Raw genomic sequence first — 26,992 nt, 5'->3', positions numbered from 1 at the left:
TGGTTTTGATGTTAGTAATGATAATTGGTAGGGAAGCGGGGTTGTTGGTTGTCATATTCTTGTTCTTTACTTTGTTGATGCTATTTAGTTCTCAAGTCAATCCTTACTGACCTGGGATCAAAGATGCTTCATCCAACTTCTAAAATACCCTTGGGTACATCATTGCCTCATGTGATTGTCTTTTATTTTAAATGGAGTTACTTTTATTGGTCATAGTAAAGTTGTTTTTTGCTGTTATTCATTAACCCTTTAGTATTCACTCTTGTAGGTTGAACTATGTAAAATGTTGGAGAAAGAAACCCATGTTTCTTGCAATACATACCAATACATATATTTAACCCTTTAGTATTTAAACCGGCCATATCTGGCCAAAATAGTTAATCTGTTTTATGTTCAAACTGACCGGATCCAGGCTCTCACACCTACCCTACAATGTTATTCTACATTAAGTAATTACACCATCAAGATCTTGAAGATATGAGATAATGCATGATTAATTCAAATCAATGGGAATCAATAGGCATTATGTTTGATAGAATAATCTGAACACTAAAGGGTTAAGGAGTTGGTGGGTTGGTATTGGCCATGATTATACTGGTTTTGATGACGGTGTGGTGGTGGTGGTGAAGGTTGATTTATCTATAATATAAATTGGACATGGGCGATCGTTGTATTCTTTCTTGTCTTGAGGTTCACAGCCAAATGACTGAGTGGATTCACGTGGAAAATGGCACACTTGTGGAGACGGGTGCATAGATTGGAATGCAGTTTGTATTTTTTTCCTAACCCCCATACTTACCGAGAAAATCGATTAAAACTTTTTCTAATGGAATTGCCCTCTTTGTTCTGCCATTAAAACAACCAGTTGCTTAGGAGCTGTTTTCTGACAGGGTGGGGTCAGGAAATTTTCATATAGCTGGAGGCTCCAATCAAAACAGGGGACCCGAAATGATAAGGTTGAGAAACGCTGTTATAGATTATGCCTAACCGAAAACGATCACAACCACATCACGCAAACAGACCGGGTGAAACCGGGCTTAGCTGCTAGTAGAGATATATACTCATTGGGACACCCCAAAATATAGAGAAACACCAATATTTCTCACCTCATACTCTTTGTTTATAGTGATGCATACATAGTCGCAGGGGTGGCTGTGTGGTAAGTAGCTTGCTAACCAACCACATGGTTCCGGGTTCAGTCCCACTGCGTGGCATCTTGGGCAAGTGTCTTCTGCTATAGCCCCGGGCCGACCAATGCCTTGTGAGTGGATTTGGTAGACGGAAACTGAAAGAAGCCCGTCATAGGCGCAGGGGTGGCTGTGTGGTAAGTAGCTTGCTAACCAACCACATGGTTCCGGGTTCAGTCCCACTGCGTGGCACCTTGGGCAAGTGTCTTCTGCTATAGCCCCGGGCCGACCAATGCCTTGTGAGTGGATTTGGTAGACGGAAACTGAAAGAAGCCCGTCATAGGCGCAGGGGTGGCTGTGTGGTAAGTAGCTTGCTAACCAACCACATGGTTCTGGGTTCAGTCCCACTGCGTGGCATCATGGGCAAGTGTCTTCTGCTATAGCCCCGGGCCGACCAATGCCTTGTGAGTGGATTTGGTAGACGGAAACTGAAAGAAGCCCGTCATAGGCGCAGGGGTGGCTGTGTGGTAAGTAGCTTGCTAACCAACCACATGGTTCTGGGTTCAGTCCCACTGCGTGGCATCATGGGCAAGTGTCTTCTGCTATAGCCCCGGGCCGACCAATGCCTTGTGAGTGGATTTGGTAGACGGAAACTGAAAGAAGCCCGTCATAGGCGCAGGGGTGGCTGTGTGGTAAGTAGCTTGCTAACCAACCACATGGTTCCGGGTTCAGTCCCACTGCGTGGCATCTTGGGCAAGTGTCTTCTGCTATAGCCCCGGGCCGACCAATGCCTTGTGAGTGGATTTGGTAGACGGAAACTGAAAGAAGTCCGTCATAGGCGCAGGGGTGGCTGTGTGGTAAGTAGCTTGCTTACCAACCACATGGTTCTGGGTTCAGTCCCACTGCGTGGCATCTTGGGCAAGTGTCTTCTGCTATAGCCCTGGGCCGACCAATGCCTTGTGAGTGGATTTGGTAGACGGAAACTGAAAGAAGCCCGTCATAGGCGCAGGGGTGGCTGTGTGGTAAGTAGCTTGCTTACCAACCACATGGTTCCGGGTTCAGTCCCACTGCATGGCATCTTGGGCAAGTGTCTTCTGCTATAGCCCCGGGCCGACCAATGCCTTGCGAGTGGATTTGGTAGACGGAAACTGAAAGAAGCCTGTCGTATATATGTGTATATATATATATGTGTGTATGTGTTTGTGTGTCTGTGTTTGTCCCCCTAGCATTGCTTGACAACCGATGCTGGTGTGTTTACGTCCCTGTCACTTAGCGGTTTGGCAAAAGAGACCGATAGAATGAGTACTGGGCTTACAAAGAATAAGTCCCGGGGGTTCGATTTGCTCGACTAAAGGTGGTGCTCCAGCATGGCCGCAGTCAAATGACTGAAACAAGTAAAAGAGTAAAGAGTAAGCACTTGCATAAACCACATACACACAGACACAGAAACACGACTGTAGTTTTCAGGTCGCTGACTGTACTTGAATTTTAGGTGAAACACCAAGAAGCAACCTTTTGCTATGAAGAAAGTAGTTTTTAGAATTAAATCCACCTGAGTTTCCTTAAACAGGAAATCCGGTAAATTTGAAGCAGCCACAACATGGGAAATGCCTGTAATTTATAGCATTAATTTGACCCTCTCACAAATCGTCTTACCCATACCAGCATGGAAAAACGGACGTTAAATGATGACATATTGTTTATGCCTCTGTGTGTGATGAAGTGCTGAGTTATTGACCACATGGTCATAATGTCAAGCTCTGTTTCTACTATATACTTTTGCCTGCAAACCAAGATTAAACTTTCTGCTAAGCACACTAATTTCTAAGGCGGCGAGCTGGCAGAACCTTTAGCACAACGGGTGAAATGCATAGCCATATTTCGTCTGCCATTACGTTCTGAGTTCAAATTCTGCCGAGGTCGACTTTGCCTTTCATCCTTTCAGGGTCAATAAATTAAGTACCAGTTACGCACTGGGGTCGATGTAATCGACTTAATCCCTTTGTCTGTCCTTGTTTGTCCCCTCTATGTTTAGCCCCTTGTGGGTAGTAAAGAAATATATATACTTTAAGTTGTGGAAAGTATTTGTCAGTTATTTCATGTATGAATAATCCCAACAGGGCAGGGATCTGTTACATGAACTCCTTAACCATACTGCTACCTATGCATATTACAGATTTTTTCAGGCTTTCCATGTATAACATAAAACTATATACATCTTCTTTGTATGCATATGTGTTCTATATGCTCATTCCATAGGATTTTATGAAATAGTTCCTATTAAGATGCTATTTTAACTTCTTAAATGACTTCACACTACTTAGTCTGTGTGTCAACATTTTACATGAAATAAAGCGTCATGTACTTGATGCTGAATGCAAAAACATTCTCAACTGATATCTCCCTCTTAATTGCAGAAAGATTGAAACAGCTGGCAACGTTTGTTAGTGACTCTGAAGGAAAAGGGAAGATAATTTCCAGAAATTAGTGTGCTTAGTAGAAAGTTTAATCTTGGTCTGCAGGCAAAAGATAACTATAAACCTGTTTCAATCTCAGTTCAAGAAATAAGAATTAAATAGCTAACCAAGGAATTTGTTATTCTATATATATCCGGTTATATCGGACTGCTAATCAACAACTGCCTGTCACCACTGTCCAAATAATTTTGGATAATTTTTAAAACAAAGCCCATGTTGACATGTGTTAAGTTGAAAGACCTGCATGTGTAGCCTTTGGGGTGAGTGCTTTGTAACGATTTTCATTGAACTGGGATATGTCAAGAAGTTCTATAAAGATTAAAAGGGTTTTGTGTGTGAAGGTGGAAAAAGCTGGATTCTTTGCAAACTAAAGGAAAACAAGAAGGTGGAGAGATTGTTACTGTCTTATTCACTACAAAGAACTATTTTAGGATTGTTGATGAAGATTGTTTCTGAACATCATCAATACCAGATTTTATTGGTTATCGTTCTGTTAACACAGTCCACATTGTCGCAAGCAAGGGGCTGAAGAAATACACTGATAACTTCGTTAAAGGCGGTGCTCCAGCATGGCCGCAGTCAAATGACTGAAACAAGTAAAAGAGTAAAGATACTTTTTAGTGCCTTGCTTAATCATTACAGATATAAGCTTATGGTTTGGCAAATATTAGATCTTTTTTTTTTTTTTTCTGGATTATGTAATTAAAATTTTTGGTGGGAATGAAGTTCTGTTTATCAGCTGAACAAATGAATTTACATACAATTTAAATGAGAACAAGAGAATGGAGAGATTGCTAATTTCTTTGTTGCTATTTTTATGGTTTAACAAAAAACTATTTTGGGATTGTTTTCACTCAATATTTCCTTTGATACATTATTGTTGTTTTGTTTGCAAGTTAGTCAGAGGAGGAGGAGATGTAGTTAGTACTGACAACCGTTTCAAGCCTTTTTAGAGTGGTTGAGATAGATGTGGTCAGTGCCCAGCCTAAACATCTGTAGGGTAAACGAGGGCAGGCAGCAGGAATCCGGTCTGCATGTTTGTTTATCTGTGACTGACTAATCATACAGTCATACAACTAATTAACTAATTAACTCCAACTAAAAAACATTGAACAGTTAGTAGGTTACAGTAAATGGAAATAAAACAAAACAAAATAGAAATTTGGGGAAATTAGTAATGGTGTATGGCAGCCCTCTTCTCCTCCACAGTATACTAACAGCCTTTAGGCGCAATGGCCCAGTGGTTAGGGCAGCGGACTCGCGGTCGTAGGATCGCGGTTTCGACTCCCAGACCGGGCGTTGTGAGTGTTTATTGAGCGAAAACACCTAAAAGCTCCACGAGGCTCCGGCAGGGATGGTGGTGATCCCTGCTGTACTCTTTCGCCACAACTTTCTCTCACTCTTACTTCCTGTTTCTGTTGTACCTGTATTTCAAAGGGCCGGCCTTGTCACTCTCTGTGTCACGCTGAATATCCCCGAGAACTACGTTAAGGGTACACGTGTCTGTGGAGTGCTCAGCCACTTACACGTTAATTTCACGAGCAGTCTGTTCCGTTGATTCGGATCAACCGGAACCCTCGTCGTCGTAACCGACGGAGTGCTTCCATTCCCATACTAACAGCCTCCAGTTTGTGCATATAACAATTGTAATCCTCAATGTGTTTTTTTTTTTTGAGGTGGGGTATTTTTTAGGTACAACATTGGCAAGCTTTCTACGCAACATAAAAAGGAAATGTCTTACTATGACCACAACTGTTTTTTCTTGTCACTATTGGGGAGGCACGCATTATGAGGAGTGTATTTCCTTCTATCTAGCATTGTTTCAAATGAAGGGATTATGGCCATGGCCTTCATAGTTGCTCAATGATCAGAGAGATCACAGGAAGAAGGACTGGGTGCATTAGTTTGTGTTTTATACTATCAACTGTTATAACCACCAAAAGCTAAAGTAATTATGTTAAACACAATCTATACGGTTGCTACAAATGGTAACAACTATAACAGCTATATCTCCCTTAACCCTTTAGTATTTAAACCGGCCATATCTGGCCAAAATATTTAATCTGTTTTATGTTCAAACTGACCAGATCCAGGCCCTCACACCTACCCTACAATGTTATTCTACATTAAGTAATTACACCATCAAGATCTTGAAGATATGAGATAATGCATGATTAATTCAAATCAATGGGAATCAATAAGCATTATGTTTGATAGAATAATCTGAACACTAAAGGGTTAAATCATACCCTGCTTTCTTGGACAGGGTCTACCTGAAGTTAAACAGCAACAACAATGTACCCTGTATGCTGTACATCCAATCCACATGTACAGTTTGTATTCTGGCTGTGTTTTGTTCTATAAACTATTATATAAGCTCTAATATCTGAAAGAAATTATGTTACAATATGCCTATACATGTCTGGACACATTTTTTATTTTATGCCTTACTTATTTCAGTTTTTATAGGACTTGTATTTCTATTATGATTATTTTTATACAAAGAGGTGTTTAGCATTTAAACCTGCCATATCCAGCCTAAATAGTTTACCTCCTTTTTGTTCACGGCCAGTCAGATCCAGCCTCTTACCCTATCCTACAATATTATTCCCAAAGTAAAGTAGGCACAGGAGTGGCTGTGTGGTAAGTAGCTTGCTAACCAACCACATGGTTCCGGGTTCTGTCCCGCTCCATGGCATCTTGGGCAAGTGTCTTCTGCTATAGCCCCGGGCCGACCAAAGCCTTGTGAGTGGGTTTGGTAGACGGAAACTGAAAGAAGCCTGTCGTATATATGTATATATATATATATGTATACGTATGTGTGTGTTTGTGTGTCTGTGTTTGTCCCCCTAGCATTGCTTGACAACCGATGCTGGTGTGTTTACGTCCCCGTCACTTAGTGGTTTGGCAAAAGAGACCGATAGAATAAATACTGGGCTTACAAAAGAATAAGTGCCGGGGTCGATTTGCTCGACTAAAGGCGGTGCTCCAGCATGGCCGCAGTCAAATGACTGAAACAAGTAAAAGAGTAAGAGAGTCACATCGCAGAAATCTCACAGCTATGAGATAATGCAGGATTAATTCAATGCAACGTGAATAAACCAGCATCACGTTTGGTAGAATAATCTGAATACTAAAGGGTTAATGTGATATTAGACTGCATCTGCTCTGGATATGTGATTATTGCTTAAGGGGCCCCAAATTTACAGCTAATAATACACACACAATACACATCCTTTCAATCTCTCTGTCGCTCAAACATACACATACTGCCATACACGTGCTTAAATACAATGGAACACGTGCAAATAACGAAGTATGAACACATATATGCACACACGCAGATAACGAAGGACACCCACTTTCTCACATTGCTTCAATGAATATATATATATATATATATATATACCTACTTATGGAAACCTTATATACACTACACACAGCCATATGCCTAGCATCTTTAAAACTACTCTTTTACTTGACTGCGGCCATGCTGGAGCACCGCCTTTAGTCGAGCAAATCGACCCCGGGACTTATTCTTTGTAAGCCCAGTACTTATTCTATCGGTCTCTATTGCCGAACCGCTAAGTGACAGGGACGTAAACACACCAGCATCGGTTGTCAAGCAATGCTAGGGGGACAAACACAGACACACACACACACACACATATATATATATAATTATATACGACAGGCTTCTTTCAGTTTCCGTCTACCAAATCCACTCACAAGGCATTGGTCGGCCCGGAGCTATAGTAGAAGACACTTGGCCCAAGATGCCACGCAGTGGGACTGAACCCAGAACCATGTGGCTGGTTAGCAAGCTACTTACCACACAGCCACTCCTGTGCCTACTGTATGCAACCACAACATCTTGACGACTACCACCACTTCTTTCTATACACATATATATAATTAAAGTAATTAAATGGATAATTTTAGATTTCATATATATATATATATATATATATATATATTATATATATATAATTAATTAAAGTAATTAAATGGCTAATTTTAGATTTCATCAAGGAGTTATATTTTTAGTTTACGTTGTGATTAAAATGTCATTGGTGATTACTGGTGTGGTATGGCTGGTTGTGTTAGTGGTGTGTTAATTTCAGTGACAGTGGCATGGATGGAATGTTAGTAATATTTATTAGATATTTGTCCATATGTGTCTACAAGTGGTTGTTACTATTCTTTCCTTTACTCCGAGCTGTGGCTCACAGCCAGACCTTCAAATGCCAGATAAGAATCTAAGGGACTACTACCCCTGAATACTATCACAATTCTCATAGATTTGAGGCTACTGTACACACACACACTTGTTCATTGTGTGATCTGTCTGTTGTTAAGCTCCAGCTCGGTCGTGATCCAGCTGTTCTCTAAGCAAAGACATTCTAACTCTAACCCATTTCGTTACATAATCCATCTAGAAATACATACCCAAAAGCATCCTTCCATTTTTAAGATTGTGTGATTTTAGGTGGATTTGGCAGCTCTTTCTAGCAGGCCAAATGACAACATAGAGGCTCCATAGTTGGATTATACAGTTTGTTAGTTGTATACTCTCTCTCTTTTACTTGTTTGTCATTTGACTGCGGCCATGCTGGAGCACCGCCTTTAGTCGAGCAAATCGACCCCGGGACTTATTCTTTGTAAGCCCAGTACTTATTCTATTGGTCTCTATTGCCGAACCGCTAAGTGACGGGGACATAAACACACCAACATCGGTTGTCAAGCAATGCTAGGGGGACAGACACAAACATACATATATATATATACATATATACGACGGGCTTCTTTCAGTTTCTGTCTACCAAATCCACTCACAAGGCTTTAGTCGGCCCGAGGCTATAGTAGAAGACACTTACCTAAGATATCACGCAGTGGGACTGAACCCGGAACCATGTGGTTGGTAAGCAAGCTACTTACCACACAGCCACTCCTGCGCCTATGTTTCTATTTCAAATCAATGTTTACTGAGTTCAAATTCCACTGAGAGTTTAGCCCTTGGTGTTTCCCAGTCTGGTAATATAATGTACTAGTCATATACCAAGGTTAAGATAATTGACTATACTCCTACCTAATCATAATAGACCGTTAGCTTATCCATGTTAAGTTACCTGTCATGTTCTGCCAACAGCGCAATGGTGAATGTCTACATGTATTGTTTACGTAGAGGGATCTTTGTTTCATCCCTTTTCGTTTTAGTTTTCACGGCAAGACTTGTCTCATCAATAAATCTAATTCACACAACTGTGTATATTTCTGTGTGTGTGTGTGTATGTACCTACCTCTATCACAAGTACCATCACTAAAATGGGCTGGATGTTTGATTAGCTGTTCCAGATCATCTGCATCGAAGCAGCTGTACCAAACTATCTCATTCCGATATATACATATATGTGTGTGTGTGTGTGAGAGAGATAGGTCTAACCCATGCTAGCATGGAAAACTAATGTTAAATGATGTATCTCTTTATATATAAAGTTGAAGTTGTCTGTGTGTGTGGCAGGTTTGGTAGCCTTCAACTAACACTATCTCCTCCGAGACCCTGCGGCGCAAGTTGACCAAAATTGAGAGTATGATAGAAGAAGGCTTGCTCTTCATTCCATAGAAGATAAAATTCAAATTGGACCATGTTAAGACCAAAAATTATTTACATCAAAAAGGTGCTTTTTTTCTATGAAAATCCCTATTTTTTTACGATTTTTTGACTGCTGTGTGGCCATTTTGCAGTGTATTTCAACCAGAAAAAATGTTCACTTAAAGAGAATAACAAGCTACATAATGCAAAATTTTTACTTTTCAAAAATTCCAATTCTAAAGGGTCAAAACAAACTTGAGCAATGCCGGGCGATTCTGCTAGTGTATGTATCTGTGTAATTCTGAGTACTCTTATCACAGATCCCTCTAATCTCCATCATTCTCGTTTGTCACTCTCTAAAGATGCTGACAAGTGACCAGTGGTGTTATGAGGTGTTTTTAGTCCCAGTGAGGACACCTTAGGCTACCTTAGTATTGCTAATCTCTCCCTTTCCCTCTTTCTCTCTCTCCCTCTTTCTCTCTCTCCCTCTCTCTCCATCCCTTTCTTTCTGTATCCGTGTATATTTGTCTATCCATCTGGCTATTTGTCTTTCTCTCTCTCCCTCTCTTTCTCTCTCTCCCTCTCTCTCTCTCTGTATCCTTGTATATTTGTCTTTCTCTTTCTCTCTCTCCCTCTCTCCATCCCTCTTTCTCTCTCTGTATCCGTGTATATTTGTCTATCCATATGGCTATTTGTCTTTCTGTCTCTCCCTCTCTTTCTCCCTCCCCCTCTCTTTCTCTCTCTCCCTCTTTCTCTCCCTCTCTCTCTGTATCCTTGTGTATTTGTCTATCCATCTGGCTATTTGTCTTTCTATTCCTTCCTCGTTCAATAGTCAGTCAGCTGGTGTGTTTAAAGTATTTTAATTACACCGTTACTCTCCCTCTCCATCTCCAACCCCCCCAACCCCAACCCCCCTCCGCTGATTAACAGATGGATTAGTCATGTTGACATCAGATCACCATGGCAGCCACTACTCACTCCTCAGCCTCTTCCACTTCCATCCTGCAGTGTAGGTGTTCGGAATTTTTTTCCTCCAGAATTGATTCACTCTTTTCTCCCTTCCTTTTTTATTCAATAAATTTTTGATAATTGCAATTCTAAGTTGAGGGTGGTTGAAGGAGATTGAGGGATAAAAGAAACATTGGGGTGGAATGGTAGTTTCTGTGTGTGTGTGTGACTTAGTTTATTCTGAATCATTACAATTTCCTTTCTATAACTGTATCTTCTGATGTGTACTTTTTGTAGTCAGGTGTATACATACACTTGCTGTGGTTTCTGCAGAATTCTTTCTCTCTCTCCCTCCCTCCCCCTCTCCACACACACACACACGTTATTTAACCTCATATATATTTCTTTACTACCCACAAAGGGGCTAAACATAGAGGGGACAAACAAGGACAGACGAAGGGATTAAGTCGATTACATCGACCCCAGTGCGTAACCGATACTTTATTTATCGAGCCCGAAAGGATGAAAGGCAGAGTTGACCTCGGCGGAATTTGAACTCAGAACGTAACGGCAGACGAAATACCGCTAAGCATTTCGCCCGGCGTGCTAACATTTCTGCCAGCTCGAACCTCATATATGCCATCATCATCGTCATCGTTGTTCGACTGTGGTCGAGACAATGGAATTTACCATGTTACGCCAGACTTCACGGTCCATCATAGCATTACGGAGGTCCTGTTACTTCATCCAGCCCTTCCCTCTGGGACTCATTCCTTTTCTTCATTTTCCCCCCACAGGCATCTACCTCCTCACAATTCAAACTGAACATCCATGACAGTTAACTAACTCACCAATTTGAGAGTGAGCAGCTACACTGTCACCTGTTTCCCTTTTATCCTACAACTAATTAACATTAATATAATCACCATACGAGGGTGATCGTTAACAGAGTGGCTAACCAGCTTCTGTGCCAGTAGAACATAAAAGGGCACCATTTGAGTGTGATCGTTACCGGTGTCGCCTTACTGGCACTTGTGCCCCGTGCTAGTAGGGTGCTAAGAACACCATCCGAGCATGATCATTGCCAGAGCAGCCAGCTGGCTTCCATGCTGGTGGCATGTAAAAGGGCACCATTCGAGTGTGATCGTTACCAACGTCGCCTTACTGGCACCTGTGCCAGTGGAATGCCTAAAAAGATTTGAGCGAGGTCGTTGCCAGTACCGCCTGACTGGCCCCATGCCGGTGGCACATAAAAAGCACCGACTACACTCTCAGAGTGGTTGGTGTTATGAAGGGCATCCAGCTGTAGAAACTCTGCCAGATCAAGATTGGAGCCTGGTGTGACCGTCTGGTTCACCAGCCCTCAGTCAAAATCGTCCAACCCATGCTAGCATGGAAAGTGGACGTTAAACGATGATGATGATGATGATGATGAATCCAGAAGGACCATGATTTCATGACTAGCTGGAGGTTTACATTTCTGGATTACTATTCCTAGCAGTACTCTGTTTAAATCCTTCCTTGAGTAAGATCTTGCTATCATTGCTCTGATTACCTGTGAAACAGATTAGTTGTTTACTGTTGGCAATGGGTCACCTATCTTATTCCACTGATTGTGCAAATGTCTGAATTTACAGAACAATTTAACCCATGGGCTGTCAATTGTGGTCTTTCTGTTGACTGATTTTTAAACTCAACCCACTACTTACAAGTGTATATCAATGTGAGATGGCTTCATACAAAGGAGAGGAAGAATTGTCAAAGGATGTGCCTACTTGATGCTGGGCGTGGAACTTTCAGTTAAAGAACTTTCCACACTCTTCTGAATTTCCTGTTAAATGTACTCCCATCCTTTCTTCAAATACCTTGTTTCTCATATGGTCAATTTTGGGTGTGTGCCTGATGGGTAGAATTCTCCTCACTTTTCCTCTCATCTTCTCCCTCCTTTCTTCCTTTCCATATTATTTCTGCCCAGTTCTTTGTGTAGTTATTATTTCACTCCTGCTACTATGGCACTACCATATCTACAAACCTCTCTGCAGACTATATCTGATCTATCAATAGTAATTGTTTCAAATGTTGGCACAAGGCCAGCAATTTCTGTGGGGGTTGGGAGTCGATGTAATAATCAAACCCTAGTGTTCAACTGGTACATGTGTTATCAACCCTAGCAGCATTTGAACTCAGAACATAAAGTTGGAAGATATGCCACTAAGCATTTTTTCCAGTGCCAGTAGTGATTCTACCAGTTTGCTGCCTTGACTAATATTAGAATATTACAATATTTTAATATTTAATAACAATGATTTCTCACAAGAAGATCATATCAATAACGGTATTTGACTGTACTTGTTATCTGTTCTTGTAAGGATGAAATGCAAAGTTGATTCTGCTGGGATTTAAACTCAGAATATTGGGATGTGCCTAATTACCACAGACTATTTCTTTATTTCGGAGATGTACTTGCATAGCAAGTGACCTGATCTGAGATCGTGTGCTGGAACGAAAACAATTGCAGCGTGGAAGGTTGTTTATAAGCCATTTAAGAAACACACAAAAGCCGTTCGATTCACTTCAGCTTTTAAATTTAATTTGTCAAAATATTTTCGTCGCTTTGAGATCTCGACCTGTTCACTGACAAAACTCTATGCTGCATCTCGGAATTTTGTCAGTGAACAGATCATGGTTTCAAAGCGACGAAAATATTTTGACAAATTAAATTTAAATGTTGAAGTGAATCTAACGGGTTTTGTGTGTTTCTTAAATGGCTTATTAACACCTTCCATGCTGCAATTGTTTCTTTCTTATTACTCGACTTATTCTGCCATCTATTGCCTGATTTGATTATAATGAGAAATGTGAAAAATATAGTCCTTATATATTTGTGAAGACAAATTCAAAGCAGAAAAGAGCAACGGGTCAACCAAGAGAACATGAAGCATATATCTGTCATTTAACTTTCTTGTGACACCCGGGGCCCATGTGATACATCAGCCCAATGAAACAAACATTTATTAGGGATCACCTTTTCAGTAGATATAATATAAAACTACACAATATATATAGTATTACATACTAACAAAGTAGTTTTTGGCACTTTATCCATTGTTTTCCACATGCATCCATCAAATACAATCTCAACCAACCAAAAATACTGTTTCTCAAAAGGATTAAAGAGTGATGTGTATTTCAAGTGTCATCACTGAATTTGTTAGTACTTTCTGTCTCAAATTGGGGATTATATATCTAATACCTGCTACATTAAAATCTTAGTAAAATCCTTTGTTTCCTGTTGGAACACTAAGCTTCAAAAATCCATCAGTGATCAAGAGGTTTCCAGTTTCATCTCTAAGATGTAGTAGTTATAGTAGTAGGTATTGTTAGTGCCAGTGAATAACACTACAATAGAATTCTGAAGTTTACAGGTTTCAGTGAATGTGTCTGAGTTTCTGGTTATTTATTGCTGCTGCTCCTAAACCTTGGGTGAAATATCTGCTGAGTAGAGTGGACATAAGATTACCCCTTAAACCAATCCACTGAGCTCTAAGTGGCCACTTGCATCATATCTAGGGTTTTCTCAGACTCACCAACTCCACCAAGAATACCAATCCTAACTCGTTACCCATACACAAACTTTCCTAGCTGACTGACGTCAAATTTTTGTAGTTTCCTATGTATTTCTATAAACATTAATGGCAAATATTTGCACTTGTAGGATCCTTCCTGTTTGGAAGAAAATTAAAGGAACTGAAAAGTGAAATCCAAACAGAAATAGATCTTATTCATATAAGAATATATCTGATCAAGCAGTGCTGACACAATGTACTCAGTTGTTCTGCTACTAAAAATAGAAGCCAAATCTCCTCCATATCATATCTACTTTCTTAAATTAGGAAAGTTCTTAAGTCATTCCTGTCAAGGCGGAAAGCAATACAGACCTTAAACAACTGCTTAATATGTTGAGAGGGACAAAAGAATGAGAAAGAAAAATTGAACTAGATGATGCCCTAATAACCATAAACCTAGTAAGAGTTAAAAGAATTAAGATAATCTTTGTCTGGGAAAACAAGAAGGAATAGTTTTGTATAATATAAAAACAACTCTTATAGAAACACAATAATGAGAGGATGGGAATTAACAAAAAGATGAGTCGTTTGAATAATAATCTTTAGAAGAGGTGCAGGGGGTGAAAGTTGAGCAGAACAATGAGTATAGAACAAAAATAAAGAAGCAGTGTCTTGGTGATGAAGTGGTTGCCAAAACTGAACAAATAATTTTAGAAGGGAACACCAGCAAGGATCGCAGCCCAAATGTGACTACTGTATTCCAAACAAGAACAGATAAGATGAAGATGTTCAGAGAAAAGATAATGATGAATTCAATATAAAGAACCAACCGTGGACATATTTACAAAGTCCGAAAACAGCACAGCTCCCATGACTTCAGGAAACATTTTTTCACGCTGAGAGTTACTGAAACATGGAACAAACTGCCGGCATCAGTTGTTAGTTGTTGGAGCACAGCATCCTTCAAAACTTCCATGCTTCCTGAGATTCGCCAACACTACACCTGATTTTCTCTCCTCTCCATACACACGCAAGCATGTATCTGACTCATACACTGTTCGCTTTCCAGACATTTTTACATTACTGCACATGCTTTATATGCACTTTTGACAAGTTGTGGTGCACCTGAGCACTGTATACAATAATTTCATTATTATTATTATTATATAATGGCTGATTTAGCAATAAATCTAATATTTCTAAGTAAATCTAATCATTCTAAATAAAGTCTTTAGGAAAAGTTAGACCTAAAGGTCAAAGACCAGAAGACTCAGGTAAATAATATCAGAAATGTAGAAATAGGAATAACCCCAGAATTTCAGTAACATTTAACGGGGAAAAGATTATCACTGCAAAGAAAACCAATGAAATAAGATGAAGAGATAGGTATAAAGGTATAAGTTAAATATATGCTGGACAAGAAACTGCCCCATGTTTAGCGTAGTAGTTAGGTGACTTACGACTGACTTTAAGTAACCAGTTGGCATTAGACTAGCTTTATTTTCCAAGAAGATGCAGAGTTCTCTTTCGCTTGGTTATCCCTGGCCTGTACCCCTCCCGCCAATATCCCCGCAATTAATTATATCTCTCACTCTCCTCTTTATTTGACACTAGGCTAAATGTTACAAAGAAATCTGTTTGGGTCTTTCATCCCAGTTTTCTTCTCCTCCTCCACCACCACCACCATCATCATCATCATCATCAAGTGGTGCTTTTACAAACTACCAAAGTTTTTGAAAAATGATGTGTATTAAGGATGTAGAGTTCTGGCATATCAGTGGCCTTCAAGTGTATGCGGTGCGGGTAGGTGGAGGTGCGATGCTGGTGTATAAGTGATACTAGTGTTTGTAATTAATTAACTGTGTTTGTCAAGTGCTGCACAGGCTACTAACAGACAAACTAACCAACTAAACAGAAAGGTTAACTTTGGTGTCAGAGACCTATTAAGGAGACAAACGGTAGAGTTAGTATGTGTACATACAAACATACATACACACATATATAATTACATGTGACATAAAGGGAGGGGAATCTATTAAGACATTGCCTGCTGGGTTGGGATTAAAATATCTACTAATTGGCATCTGTACAACAGGGTCACGCTGAGGCGGAGGAGAGGGTCCGTTGAGGCTGGCACTGCTTTCAGTTTTATTAGTGTGGTTGTGGTGATGGTGTAATCTGTGTTTATACACTTGCATGCACAGGAAGTACTTTACGTGTGCATGTGTTTGGGGCACACACGGTATACTCTGTGTGTGTGTGTGTGTGTGTGTGTGTGCTTGAGTGGAGTGTGTGCTAATATGTATATGCCTGACATGTACTGTTTTGTGTGGAGAGAGAGCACTATTACAGTGTGTGTGTACCTGTGCATGCCATGTACGCTGCGTGTAAAGGGGTCGTATTGTTGCAGTGTATGCGTGTCTGTACACGAGGTCGTGTGTGTGGTGTATTTGTGTGTTAAAATATGGATATGTAGAAGCTGATGTAGGGTATGTATATAACCTGCTGTGTGTAGAGGGGTCTATGTACGATAAACTCGTCTACTTATTGATGAGGTAACGTCCACGCAATATCTGTTGGGTAATAGAATGAGAGTCATCATCATCATCATCGTTTAACGTCCGTTTTCCATGCTAGCATGGGTTGGATGGTTTGACCGGGGTCTGAGAAGCCAGGAGGCTGCACCAGGCTCCAATCTTAATCTGGCAGAGTTTTTACGGCTGGATGCCCTTCCTAACGCCAACCACTCCGTGAGTGTAGTGGGTGCTTTTTACGTGTCACCGGCTCAGGTGCCAGGCGAGGCTGGCTACGGCCACGATCGGATGGTGCTTTTTACATGCCACTGGCACGGAGGCCAGACGGGGCTGGCAACGGCCACGATTGGATGGTGCCTTTTACGTGCCACCGGCACGGAGGCCAGGCGAGGCTGGCAATGGCCACGATCTGTTGGTGCAGAAATCAATTTGTCCTTAAAGCACGTTTGTAATAAACAAGTGCTTCTGTCAACCAATAACCTACATAATTGTACATAAATTAAAAATAGATGTATTCTTCTAGTCTTTACTACTTATAACTGCCGTAGATAATGATTGTACAATGACTGTCGAGTATTAGAATGATTGCAGAGGAGAACTAATACAACACCTAAATATTACTGAAACACTATTATAACAAACAATGCCTCTGTCAACCAATACAAAAAGAAGTTTCAGATGATAAGCTGTGTTCTTATCAGGCCTGTTGCTGTCTGGACATGTCTTTGCACCATTTGCGAAGACCTGTTGAGGCAAGTGAAATTGTGATTGAAATCGCTCAAAAATCAATGGAGATTGTAGTTGTGATACCAGTGCCGGGTGGCATGTAAAAGAACCATCCAAACGTGGCCGTTGCCAGCGTCGTGCCGGTGGCACGTAAAAAGCACCCACTACACTCACGGAGTGGTTGGCGTTAGGAAGGGCATCCAGCTGTAGAAACACTGCCAGATCAGACTGGAGCCTGGTGCAGCCTCCTGGCTTCCCAGACCCCAGTCAAATCGTCCAACTCATGCTAGCATGGAAAGCGGATGTTAAATGATGATGATGATATTTATGCTTTCTGGAAATAGTTTATAGCTTCCGTCACCTAGGTGACCTAATGAGCTTTGGATAACTTTCTGATACTGACCAGTAAGAATGGGTTGGAAAGGTTTAGAACTGAGTGCCTCGCTCTTTTTTGCCCCGTCCTCCATTATCATTTTCCAAAACTACTTCACCACTTCTTTTCCAAGATATTATGGCAAGTAGCGAAACGTTGTCGCAAGCTGAATTTCATCAAGGTGGATGACAAAAGATTGTAACAAACTAGATGTAGGTGATGGTGCGATAGAGAACAAAGGGGAATAACTGAGATTTTTAAAGCAGTACTCTTTTACTTGTTTCAGTCAGTTGATTGTGGCCATGCTGGAGCACCGCCTTTAGTTGAGCAAATCGACGACTCCAGGACTTATTCTTTTGTAAGCCTAGTACTTATTCTATCGGTCTCTTTTGGCCGAACTGCTAAGTTACAGGGATGTAAACACACCAGCATCGGTTGTCAAGCGATGTTGGGAGACAAACACAGACATATACACACATGTACACACACCCACACACACACACACACACACACACATATATATATATATATACGACGGGCTTCTTTCAGTTTCCGTTTACTAAATCCACTCACAAGGCTTTGGTCGGCCTGTGGCTATAGTAGAAGACTACTTGCCCAAGGTGCCACACAGTGGGACTGAACCCAGAACCATGTGGTTGGTAAGCAAGCTACTTACCACACAGCCACTCTTACGCTTATACTGATTATATTTAAATATAATGTAGAGATCATCAAAAGACTTAATCATTAGGAACTGAAAATTCCCTACAAGTATCTTACATGTATCAAGTACTCTTCTCTCTCTCTATATATATATATGTATAAAAATTTTTTTGTAATGAGATAAAAAACCAAGGCTGAGTAGATTTTAGAACATTTATAGATAGGTCTTACAGCTGTTTCCAGGATATTTATTATATCCCTTCATCAGAGACAATGTGAGGGGATGGTTAAGCAATAGTTAATTTAGATAGGATACAAAATAGAGAGTGAGGTGGAGGAAAGAAAAGAAAATAGTACTGAGCCATATATATATATATATATATATATATGATTCAGTACTATTGTATAATAGCTTGTTGTAATATAAAATAACATTTATTTGACCATTTACTATTGTTTTATACTCTTGAAACTTAACTATATGCAGTATTACATACGTACATACATGCACTCTTGTACATACAAATATAGACAGCTTTGTTCTCTCTCTCTCTCTCACACACACAAACCATATTCCTGAATTCATACACACTCATCCTCACACACATCTAGTTATTTATAAATAATAATAATGATGAGATTATTGTATACAGTGCTCAGGTGCACCACAACTTGTCAAAAGTGCATATAAAGCATATGCAGTAATGTAAAAATGTCTGGAAAGCGAACAATGTATGAGTCAGATAGATGCCTGTGTGTGTATGGAGAGGAGAAAATCAGGTGTAGTGTTGGCAAATCTCAGAAAGCATGGAAGTTTTGAAGGATGCATTGCTCCGACAACTAACAACTGATGCCAGCAGTTTGTTCCATGCTTCAGCGTGTGTATGGAGGGGAGAGAAAATCAGGTGTAGTGTTGGCGAATCTCAGGAAGCATGGAAGTTTTGAAGGATGCATTGCTCCGACAACTAACAACTGATGCCGGCAGTTTGTTCCATGCTTCAGCGTGTGTATGGAGGGGAGAAAATCAGGTGTAGTGTTGGCGAATCTCAGAAAGCATGGAAGTTTTGAAGGATGCATTGCTCCGACAACTAAAACTGATGCCAGCAGTTTGTTCCATGCTTCAGCGTGTGTATGGAGGGGAGAAAATCAGGTGTAGTTTTGGCGAATCTCAGAAAGCATGGAAGTTTTGAAGGATGCAGTGCTCCGACAACTAACACTGATGCCAGCAGTTTGTTCCATGCTTCAGCGTGTGTATGGAGGGGAGAAAATCAGGTGTAGTGTTGGCGAATCTCAGAAAGCATGGAAGTTTTGAAGGATGCAGTGCTCCGACAACTAACAACTGATGCCGGCAGTTTGTTCCATGCTTCAGCGTGTGTATGGAGGGGAGAAAATCAGGTGTAGTGTTGGCGAATCTCAGAAAGCATGGAAGTTTTGAAGGATGCAGTGCTCCGACAACTAACATAAACACAGACACTCATGCACACAATTATACTAATGAGCTCATCCTCTCGTATGCACTCATGCTCGTTACACATACACGCTGATAGAATCAATCTGGGTACATAAACTTTTCTCCCTGCTTCCTGTTGAGCGTAAATCAAAACACACACAAGCACACAGTTAACAGACATCACCCATTTCCTTTATCAGGATGTCTTATTTGCTGGAGATAATATTTAAATACTTCAACACTTGATTTTCTGCTCATAATTAGGGCCTTCGTCATTCTTAACTGTTTTCTGTTACCCTTCACTCTGCAGATATATAGAAGGGTTCATGCTGCTGTTGTTGTTATTGTTGCTAATCAGTAATATTTTCTACATCCCATTCTGTCTTGCCTCTTGTGTTGATTTTATCAATTGCTCCTGTTGCATGTGTGTAGCAACAAGGTGTGGTATTAGGTTCTCAATGATCAGCCAATTTAATACTACCTTACTATGTATCATACCACCTAGGAAACAAGACCATCACAATTTCCTAGCCATTGAATACTGATGTAAAAACCTTTGTTTAACTTTTGTTTTTGTTTTTTTTCTTCCAGTATGATCATTCAAGCCAGACATTCGGAAATTATCTAACGTATGTGCCCTTCTATCCCACTGATGACTTTGGACTTGTACCAACGTAAGTAGTTACTTTATTCAATATTTTTTCCTACTTTCTGGACATTAAATCTTTAAAACTGAACAAAAGCACAATTTTGTAATCTTTGATATTGTCTGGAGATTAAATAGTAGTTTAAAGACTTTTCCAGATGTGGTGTTATGTTGAGCATAATGAAGAGTAAGTAGTGTCATTGTAACAATGACAACAATGAAAGACTGTTGAGGAAAACTAAAACTCACATCTCCATACCTATTTCTTTACTACCCACAAGGGGCTAAACACAGAGAGGACAAACAAGGACAGACAAACAGATTAAGTCGATTACATCGACCTCAGTGTGTAACTGGTACTTATTTAATCGACTCCCGAAAGGATGAAAGGCAAAGTCGACCTCAGCGGAATTTGAACTCAGAACGTAACAGCAGACGAAATACCTATTTCTTTACTACCCACAAGGGGCTAAACATAGAGGGGACAAACAAGGACAGACAAAGGTATCAAGTTGATTACATCGACCCCAGTGCGTAACTGGTACTTATTTAATCGACCCCGAAAGGATAAGTCGAGCTCGGCGGAATTTGAACTCAGAACGTAACGGCAGACGAAATACGGCTACGCATTTCGCCCGGCATGCTAACGTTTCTGCCAGCTCGCCACCTTAAATCTCCATGCCTTAAAGAATGAACAGTAAAGACGTTGACTAGTTTGAAGATCAACTAGCTAGGTCATCTAAAATATTCAGTTGTCAGATCCAGATCTGTACAAAGGGCAATGATTTTTGTAGTCAAAACAATTGATTGAAATATTAAAAGTCAAGCTATGTTATGAATAACTGTTAGGTTGTGTCAGAAATGGGTTTGAAGTAGGTTTACAAATGTTATAGAAACTGAAAAAGCATTTAAGACAACAGATCTGGTCTGTTATTCACAAAGTTTCAATTCATGATTGATCTTCGACAGTGAGCTGTAGTATGTATTGTTTTTATTGTGAATGGATTTGGTAGACGGAAACTGAAAGAAGCCCATCGTATATATGTATATAGTGGCTGTGTGGTAAGTAGCTTGTTTACCAACCACATGGTTCCAGGTTCAGTCCCACTGCGTGGCATCTTGGGCAAGTGTCTTCTGCTATAGCCCCGGGCCGACCAATGCCTTGTGAGTGGATTTGGTAGACGGAAACTGAAAGAAGCCTGTAGTATATATATATATTATATATATATATATATATGTATGTATGTTTGTGTGTCTGTGTTTGCCCTCCTAGCATTACTTGACAACCGATGCTGGTGTGTTTACGTCCCGTCACTTAGCAGTTCGGCGAAAAGAGACCGATAGACTAAGTACTGGGCTTACAAAGAATAAGTCCCGGGGTCAAGTTGTTTGACTAAAGGTGGTGCTCCCGCATGGCCGCAGTCAATTGACTGAAACAAGTAAAAGAATATATATATATATATGCTTTTGTGTCTGTGTTTGTCCCCGCAACATCGCTTGACAACTGATGCTGGTGTGTTTACATCCCTGTAACTTAGCGGTTTGGCAAAAGAGACCGATAGAATAAGTACTAGGCTTACAAAGTAAGTCCTGGGGTCGGTTTGCCAAACCAAAGGTGTTGCTCTAGCATGGCTGAAGTCAAATTACTAAAACAAGTAAAAGAGTATATATATATATATATAATATATATATTAATATATATAAAACACTGTAAAATTGAAATAGTCTTAATAACGTTTGACATTTACCTCAGTGACTTGTACCAGTAATTATGCATTTAAACAATCACCTACAGGTAGACCCTCTGTCGTAGGATGATTGGATACTCCAAGTACAATATTACAGCCCTGTACTAATATAATCAATACACTGGTAACCACCAAAAATAACTAAAAACGCAAGTCGTCCTTGATTAAATATTCGGTAGAGAAATGTGATGCAAGGGAGATAATCTTTAGTAACATTTGAATTTTTTCTTTTTTAAACTTTAAGGGTTTATATTTATTTTGATAATTTTGTCTTTTAAAGATTCCTTTTACGTGCTTTTGAATACATTGAGAAGAATGAATATTTCAAAATGGAAGGCATTTTCCGACGTTCTGGATCCCATCAGCGACAGAAACAGGTGTCGGTAAGTATATTTTGAGTGTAGCACAATTATATTCTGTTTTAGTCTTTTCATCACATCATCATCACCATCGTTTAACGTCTGCTTTCCATGCTAGCATGGGTTGGACGGTTCGACCGGGGTCTAGGAAGCCAGGAGGCTGCACCAGGCTCCAGTCTGATCTAGCAGTGTTTCTACAGCTGGATGCCCTTCCTAATGCCAACCTCTCCATGAGTGTAGTGGGTGCTTTCTACGTGCCACTGGCATGGAAGCCAGTCAAGGCACTGGTGTCACAACTACAATTTCCATTGATTTTTTGATTGATTTCGATTTTAATTTTGATTACAAAGACAGTTAACCCTTTCGTTACCATATTTGTGACCAAAATACACCCCTTATGTGTTTCAATTAATTTCTAACATAATCGTAGATTTAGTCTGGTTTCATTAAACAACTATAACTTTTTTATTTATTAATGTGATTTTTGGAAGATAATTTAATGAAATGTTCCAAAAATCTTCCAAAAATCACATTAATATATTGATAAATAAAAAAGTTATAGTTGTTTAATGAAACCAGACTAAATTTGTGACTCGCTGCTTGATATAATGAAATTCGTATCCATTTTTTGTCAGAATTACAAATTTTGAAAATACAATAGGAACAAATTTCGGAAAAAAATCTCCCAAAATTCACGGAATTAAAATTACACTTCGATCGTTGTACAAAACTGTAGATGAACTGTTTACGAAGTATAATCACGTGTTTTCATGAATGTACTAAAGAGATTTGCTCTGATATTCTCATTTAAATATGAATAGGTAAATACGGACGGCTTTGGGCGGTTTGGTCACATGAACCAAAATTTTTTTCGGGCGGCTTTGGGCGGATTGGTAACGAAAGGGTTAACTGTAAAAAGCTACAATTGGATACAAATCTACAGAAACCTATCAATGTAGGCAGAAAAAAACCCAGATCTTTTGTACTGAAATATCTAGTGAAGGCCATAGAAACATGCCTGATCTTGATTTGTCTGTTTTTACAATGCTATTTTTATTTTGTTTTCTGTGACTTCTCAAGCGGAAAGTGTAACCTCTCGAAAGAACTGTTCTTCACTCCTGTTCCTGAGCGTCGGTTGCGGGGTCATTCCGAAAAGCTCTATCTGTGACGATTTCATCTCGATCGAAGGAGAGGGGCTTTCTCCGTCCGGGTTGCGGATCCGTGGAATAAGCTGCCAGACGAGATAGTGAAGATGCCGACGACCGCTCGGTTCAAAGTCTCTCTTGACCAGAAATGGCCAGAACTCTTTACATGAACACCACCCTGTACATAACTCCATGTCCCCCTACATGGCCTTGCTTTTTGCTTTTTGAGCCAAAAAATTAACTAACTAACTAACTAACTTCTCTATCTCTAAGCTACATTTTTTTTTTCCATTGCAGGCTGACATTGAAGCTAACATGGATTTCTCCATAGCAACTTTGTTTGATATCACTGATCTTGTAAAGACTTTCTTCCGTAAACTGAAGGAACCACTGCTGACCAATCTCTACCATGACAGCTTTATGCATGTCGTCCAACATGATGATTCCAAATTCGCTGATGCTTCCCTCTTACTGCTTTGTCTACTGCTGCCATATGAACATCTCTACACACTGCGCTTCCTCACTTTATTTTTGGCAAAAGTTGCCTCTTATTCAGACATGAATGGCATGACTGCTAAAAACCTAGCAGTTGTGCTGACGCCAAGCATAATTAGCCAGTCTAAGGGCAAAGGTAGTGGAAGTGGCTTTAGCGATCCCCTTAAGGTTGCCAAAGGTCTTGAAAGCGAAATTAAGGTGTTGGAGAAATTGATTAACATTGCACCTCGTGTTGGTATTGTACCGAAGATTTTTCTAGATGAAGTTCGCCGAGAGATAGATCTCAATAAAAAAAAGGCCAGTTTCACTCAGGAACTAATCAAGCATTTACCATGTATCTGCTGAAAACACAGAGACTCTCTCTAAAAAAAATCTCTTGTCTATTTCAGTCAGTTTCCTGTATGAAAGAAACAAAACTGTACATATTCATTATCAATGCCTGGTAAGAATGATTCCAAGCACCAATGAAAGATAATTCCATGACAGTTAGGTTGGACCTAGCACTTTCCATTTGCGATGGAACTGGGTTTTTGATTTTTTTTGTTTTTTTTTTACACCTATATACAAGGGACCATTTTCTTGCTGTTGCTCCGTTGCAAAAGCAGGAGGCTGCATCATGGACCAGCATGAGCTGTCACAACAAGACAATCCCAGAAGTAAGGGCTTAGATCATGGACCAATATGAGCTGTGGACATAACAATCTGCGAAGTGTTTCATATATATATTTTCTGTATTGTAATCCAGCAAAAAGTTTTCAGATTTTTAATGTGTACATGTGTTTTAACCATTCATTCTTCAAATCATCTAATTTTTACTGAAGGTTTGTTTCATCCTGGTACTTCATATAAGTCAATTGTAACCACTTAGTATACTCCAGTCTCTTCCTCTCATTACATCACACATTTACCCACGTGTACATACATCATGTGTACAGGTATCATGTCCATCAGATGAACATGGAATAGTAAACAGGGTATCTAGCTCCTACAGTGGTGAATATTAAGGATCTCGGTCACAGTTAAGAGTAATTGAGACACCCCTAGTTGTATTAAATATTGTATTTGTGACCCCTTAAAGGTGCAGTTAGGATCCCAAACCGCAGTTACATTCACCAGTGAAATTAAGACTGACCTTGATTACCTCAAACAGGTATTTAAAAACTCAATCAATTACATCCAACAATATTGTGGGTATTTCAATTATACCCGGTACCATAGTTGGGACCTCAATCATTTGGGTGGACCTCAGTTATACCTATCAGTATGGTTGGGATCTCAGTCACAATCAACCAAGTCCTTAATCACCTCCAATAATGTATTTAGGCCCCTGTCACTCTAGTAATTTACTAGTTGCACATTTTGTGTATGTATGATAGACTAAGATTACTGGATGCCTACCTTTCCAGAGTAATTACTTGATAAAGGTGTAGTATTATTGGTAATTTGGTAGCCAAGGATATATACATATGTATGTTCGTTTCCTACAAAGTATGTATGTTATTGTATATATATATATTTGTGTATGTATGCTTATGTTCATGTTCACTACTAAATATATCCAATCAAAAGAGCCAATCACTTTATTAACATAACTAATTGTATTCTGTGACATAATTCCATGAGAAACACATTATGGATGAAGTGTTTTCTGCAATTAGAACTGACTGCTGTATTCAAGACATTTTCATTCTGAAATCAAAAATACTTGACAAATGCATTTTGTTTTTTTGTTTTTTTATGTTTCAGTCATGTTTGGATTTAATTTTTCCATTTTTTGTTTTTTTTTTGTTCATTATATAATTCTGTTAATTTTACTGTTTCACCTTAACATTTAACATCAAGAATGTGAGTTAATACTTTGAGTGTGGAGTAATTTTTGCTTGGTTTTTTAATTTTACTGTTTGGCCTGGTACATTCGAGGATTCAACATTGACTAGGCATTTGTGGGTTTTAATCATTGTTAATGTAAATTTGAGCCTTTGGGTGTCTAGTAAAAGCTGCTTAGCTGAAAATATACCCAGCTTTTATGTTTTGTGTGTTTGAGAAAAAGATCTGCTATTCATTTATCCAATTTCACTGAACTTTATAAAATAAGCACTTCCACAGAGATCTGTCCGAGCTATATGAACTTGGTAAAATGGATTAAAAGAAGAATTATATTTCCTATATAAATATATTTTGCTCATCTTCCTAATAAACTGCCTGTCTCAAAAATAAAAGCAAATGAAACCACTAATTATAATCATAGTAACAATGAATTCATCAATTTGAAAGACCAATGTAAGAGTACAGTAAAACTGGGCTGCACTGTTTCCATGTCATTTCCATTCCAAATCACTTTTTACTGTGATAATAAAAGTTTAGTGACAAGTTTGTTGCTTAAGTTATTGATGGTAATGCTAACTAACCGCTTCCACAATCACTACCACACTATCGTTGCTAACTGAAAGATTACATTCTGAAATGTTGTCAGTTTTTCTCTCCTTCCTTAGAAATAGTCATGAATGAGATATTGTACAAATGTTGGTTCCGTTTTTTAAAAGGAAAAGTATTAATATTGTGTAACTGATGTCTACCTGATAAAGACTTACTTCATTGAGATTCTAGCTAACTTCTCCCTTTTCTGCAAATGGTAGATGATGTTTTAGGGTTGTTAACATCTGCTGACAAATGAAATTTGATTAATATCTGCTGACAAATCAAAGATGAGAAATTGTTTTTATGGTAAATCAAAAACAAAAACAAAATGTGTATTTTAATGTAATAAACAATATTTGCATTTAATGATTTCAAGTAAAAGCATTTTCCACCAAAATATAAGGTCTAAGACATTTTCAGAGCCACCTGCTTCTTACCCTTATAATCTATATATATTTACAACTTCAATAAAACACAAATTTCCCTAAAACTTCATCTGGAACAAGGAATTTTCCATCTTGTACAAATATTGTCTTTCTTTTCCCACCCTACTATTCTTAAAAGAAGCGTGGATCTATAAGATTTCCAGTTTTCCTTGTAGACAAATAAGGACTAGATAAGCTCAAATGATCCCTTTCATCAGTTAATTCGGTGATAAGTGTAAGGAGGTTGGCATCTTTAGTTTCTGACAGTTGTATTGGTGTTTCTTTTGGTAGCCTTTGAG

At 39.3% G+C, this 26,992-nt stretch overlaps 1 protein-coding gene and 1 long non-coding RNA gene across 2 annotated transcripts in view; both read left to right on the top strand.

Moving 5' to 3' along the window:
- LOC115228616 (rho GTPase-activating protein 11B-like) overlaps nt 1–26,591 on the top strand; it is a 53,437-nt gene extending 26,846 nt beyond the window's left edge. The window contains exons 2-4 of the mRNA XM_029799176.2: nt 20,049–20,131; nt 22,132–22,234; nt 23,653–26,591. Of these exons, the coding sequence (XP_029655036.1) occupies nt 20,049–20,131; nt 22,132–22,234; nt 23,653–24,195 (729 nt within the window). The 3' untranslated portion in view covers nt 24,196–26,591. The remainder of the gene's footprint in view (nt 1–20,048; nt 20,132–22,131; nt 22,235–23,652) is intronic.
- Nucleotides 6,640–17,767, top strand: LOC118762177. The gene is made up of 3 exons (XR_004997956.1): nt 6,640–6,750; nt 16,998–17,009; nt 17,757–17,767. It is a non-coding gene; the product is annotated as an uncharacterized LOC118762177 (long non-coding RNA).
- Nucleotides 26,592–26,992: the final 401 nt, after the last annotated feature.

The sequence above is a fragment of the Octopus sinensis genome, linkage group LG2, assembly GCF_006345805.1.
Source record: "Octopus sinensis linkage group LG2, ASM634580v1, whole genome shotgun sequence".
Lineage (NCBI taxonomy): Eukaryota > Metazoa > Mollusca > Cephalopoda > Octopoda > Octopodidae > Octopus > Octopus sinensis.
Note: the sequence above shows the minus strand (reverse complement) of the source record. Positions and strands in the feature narration are given on the sequence as shown.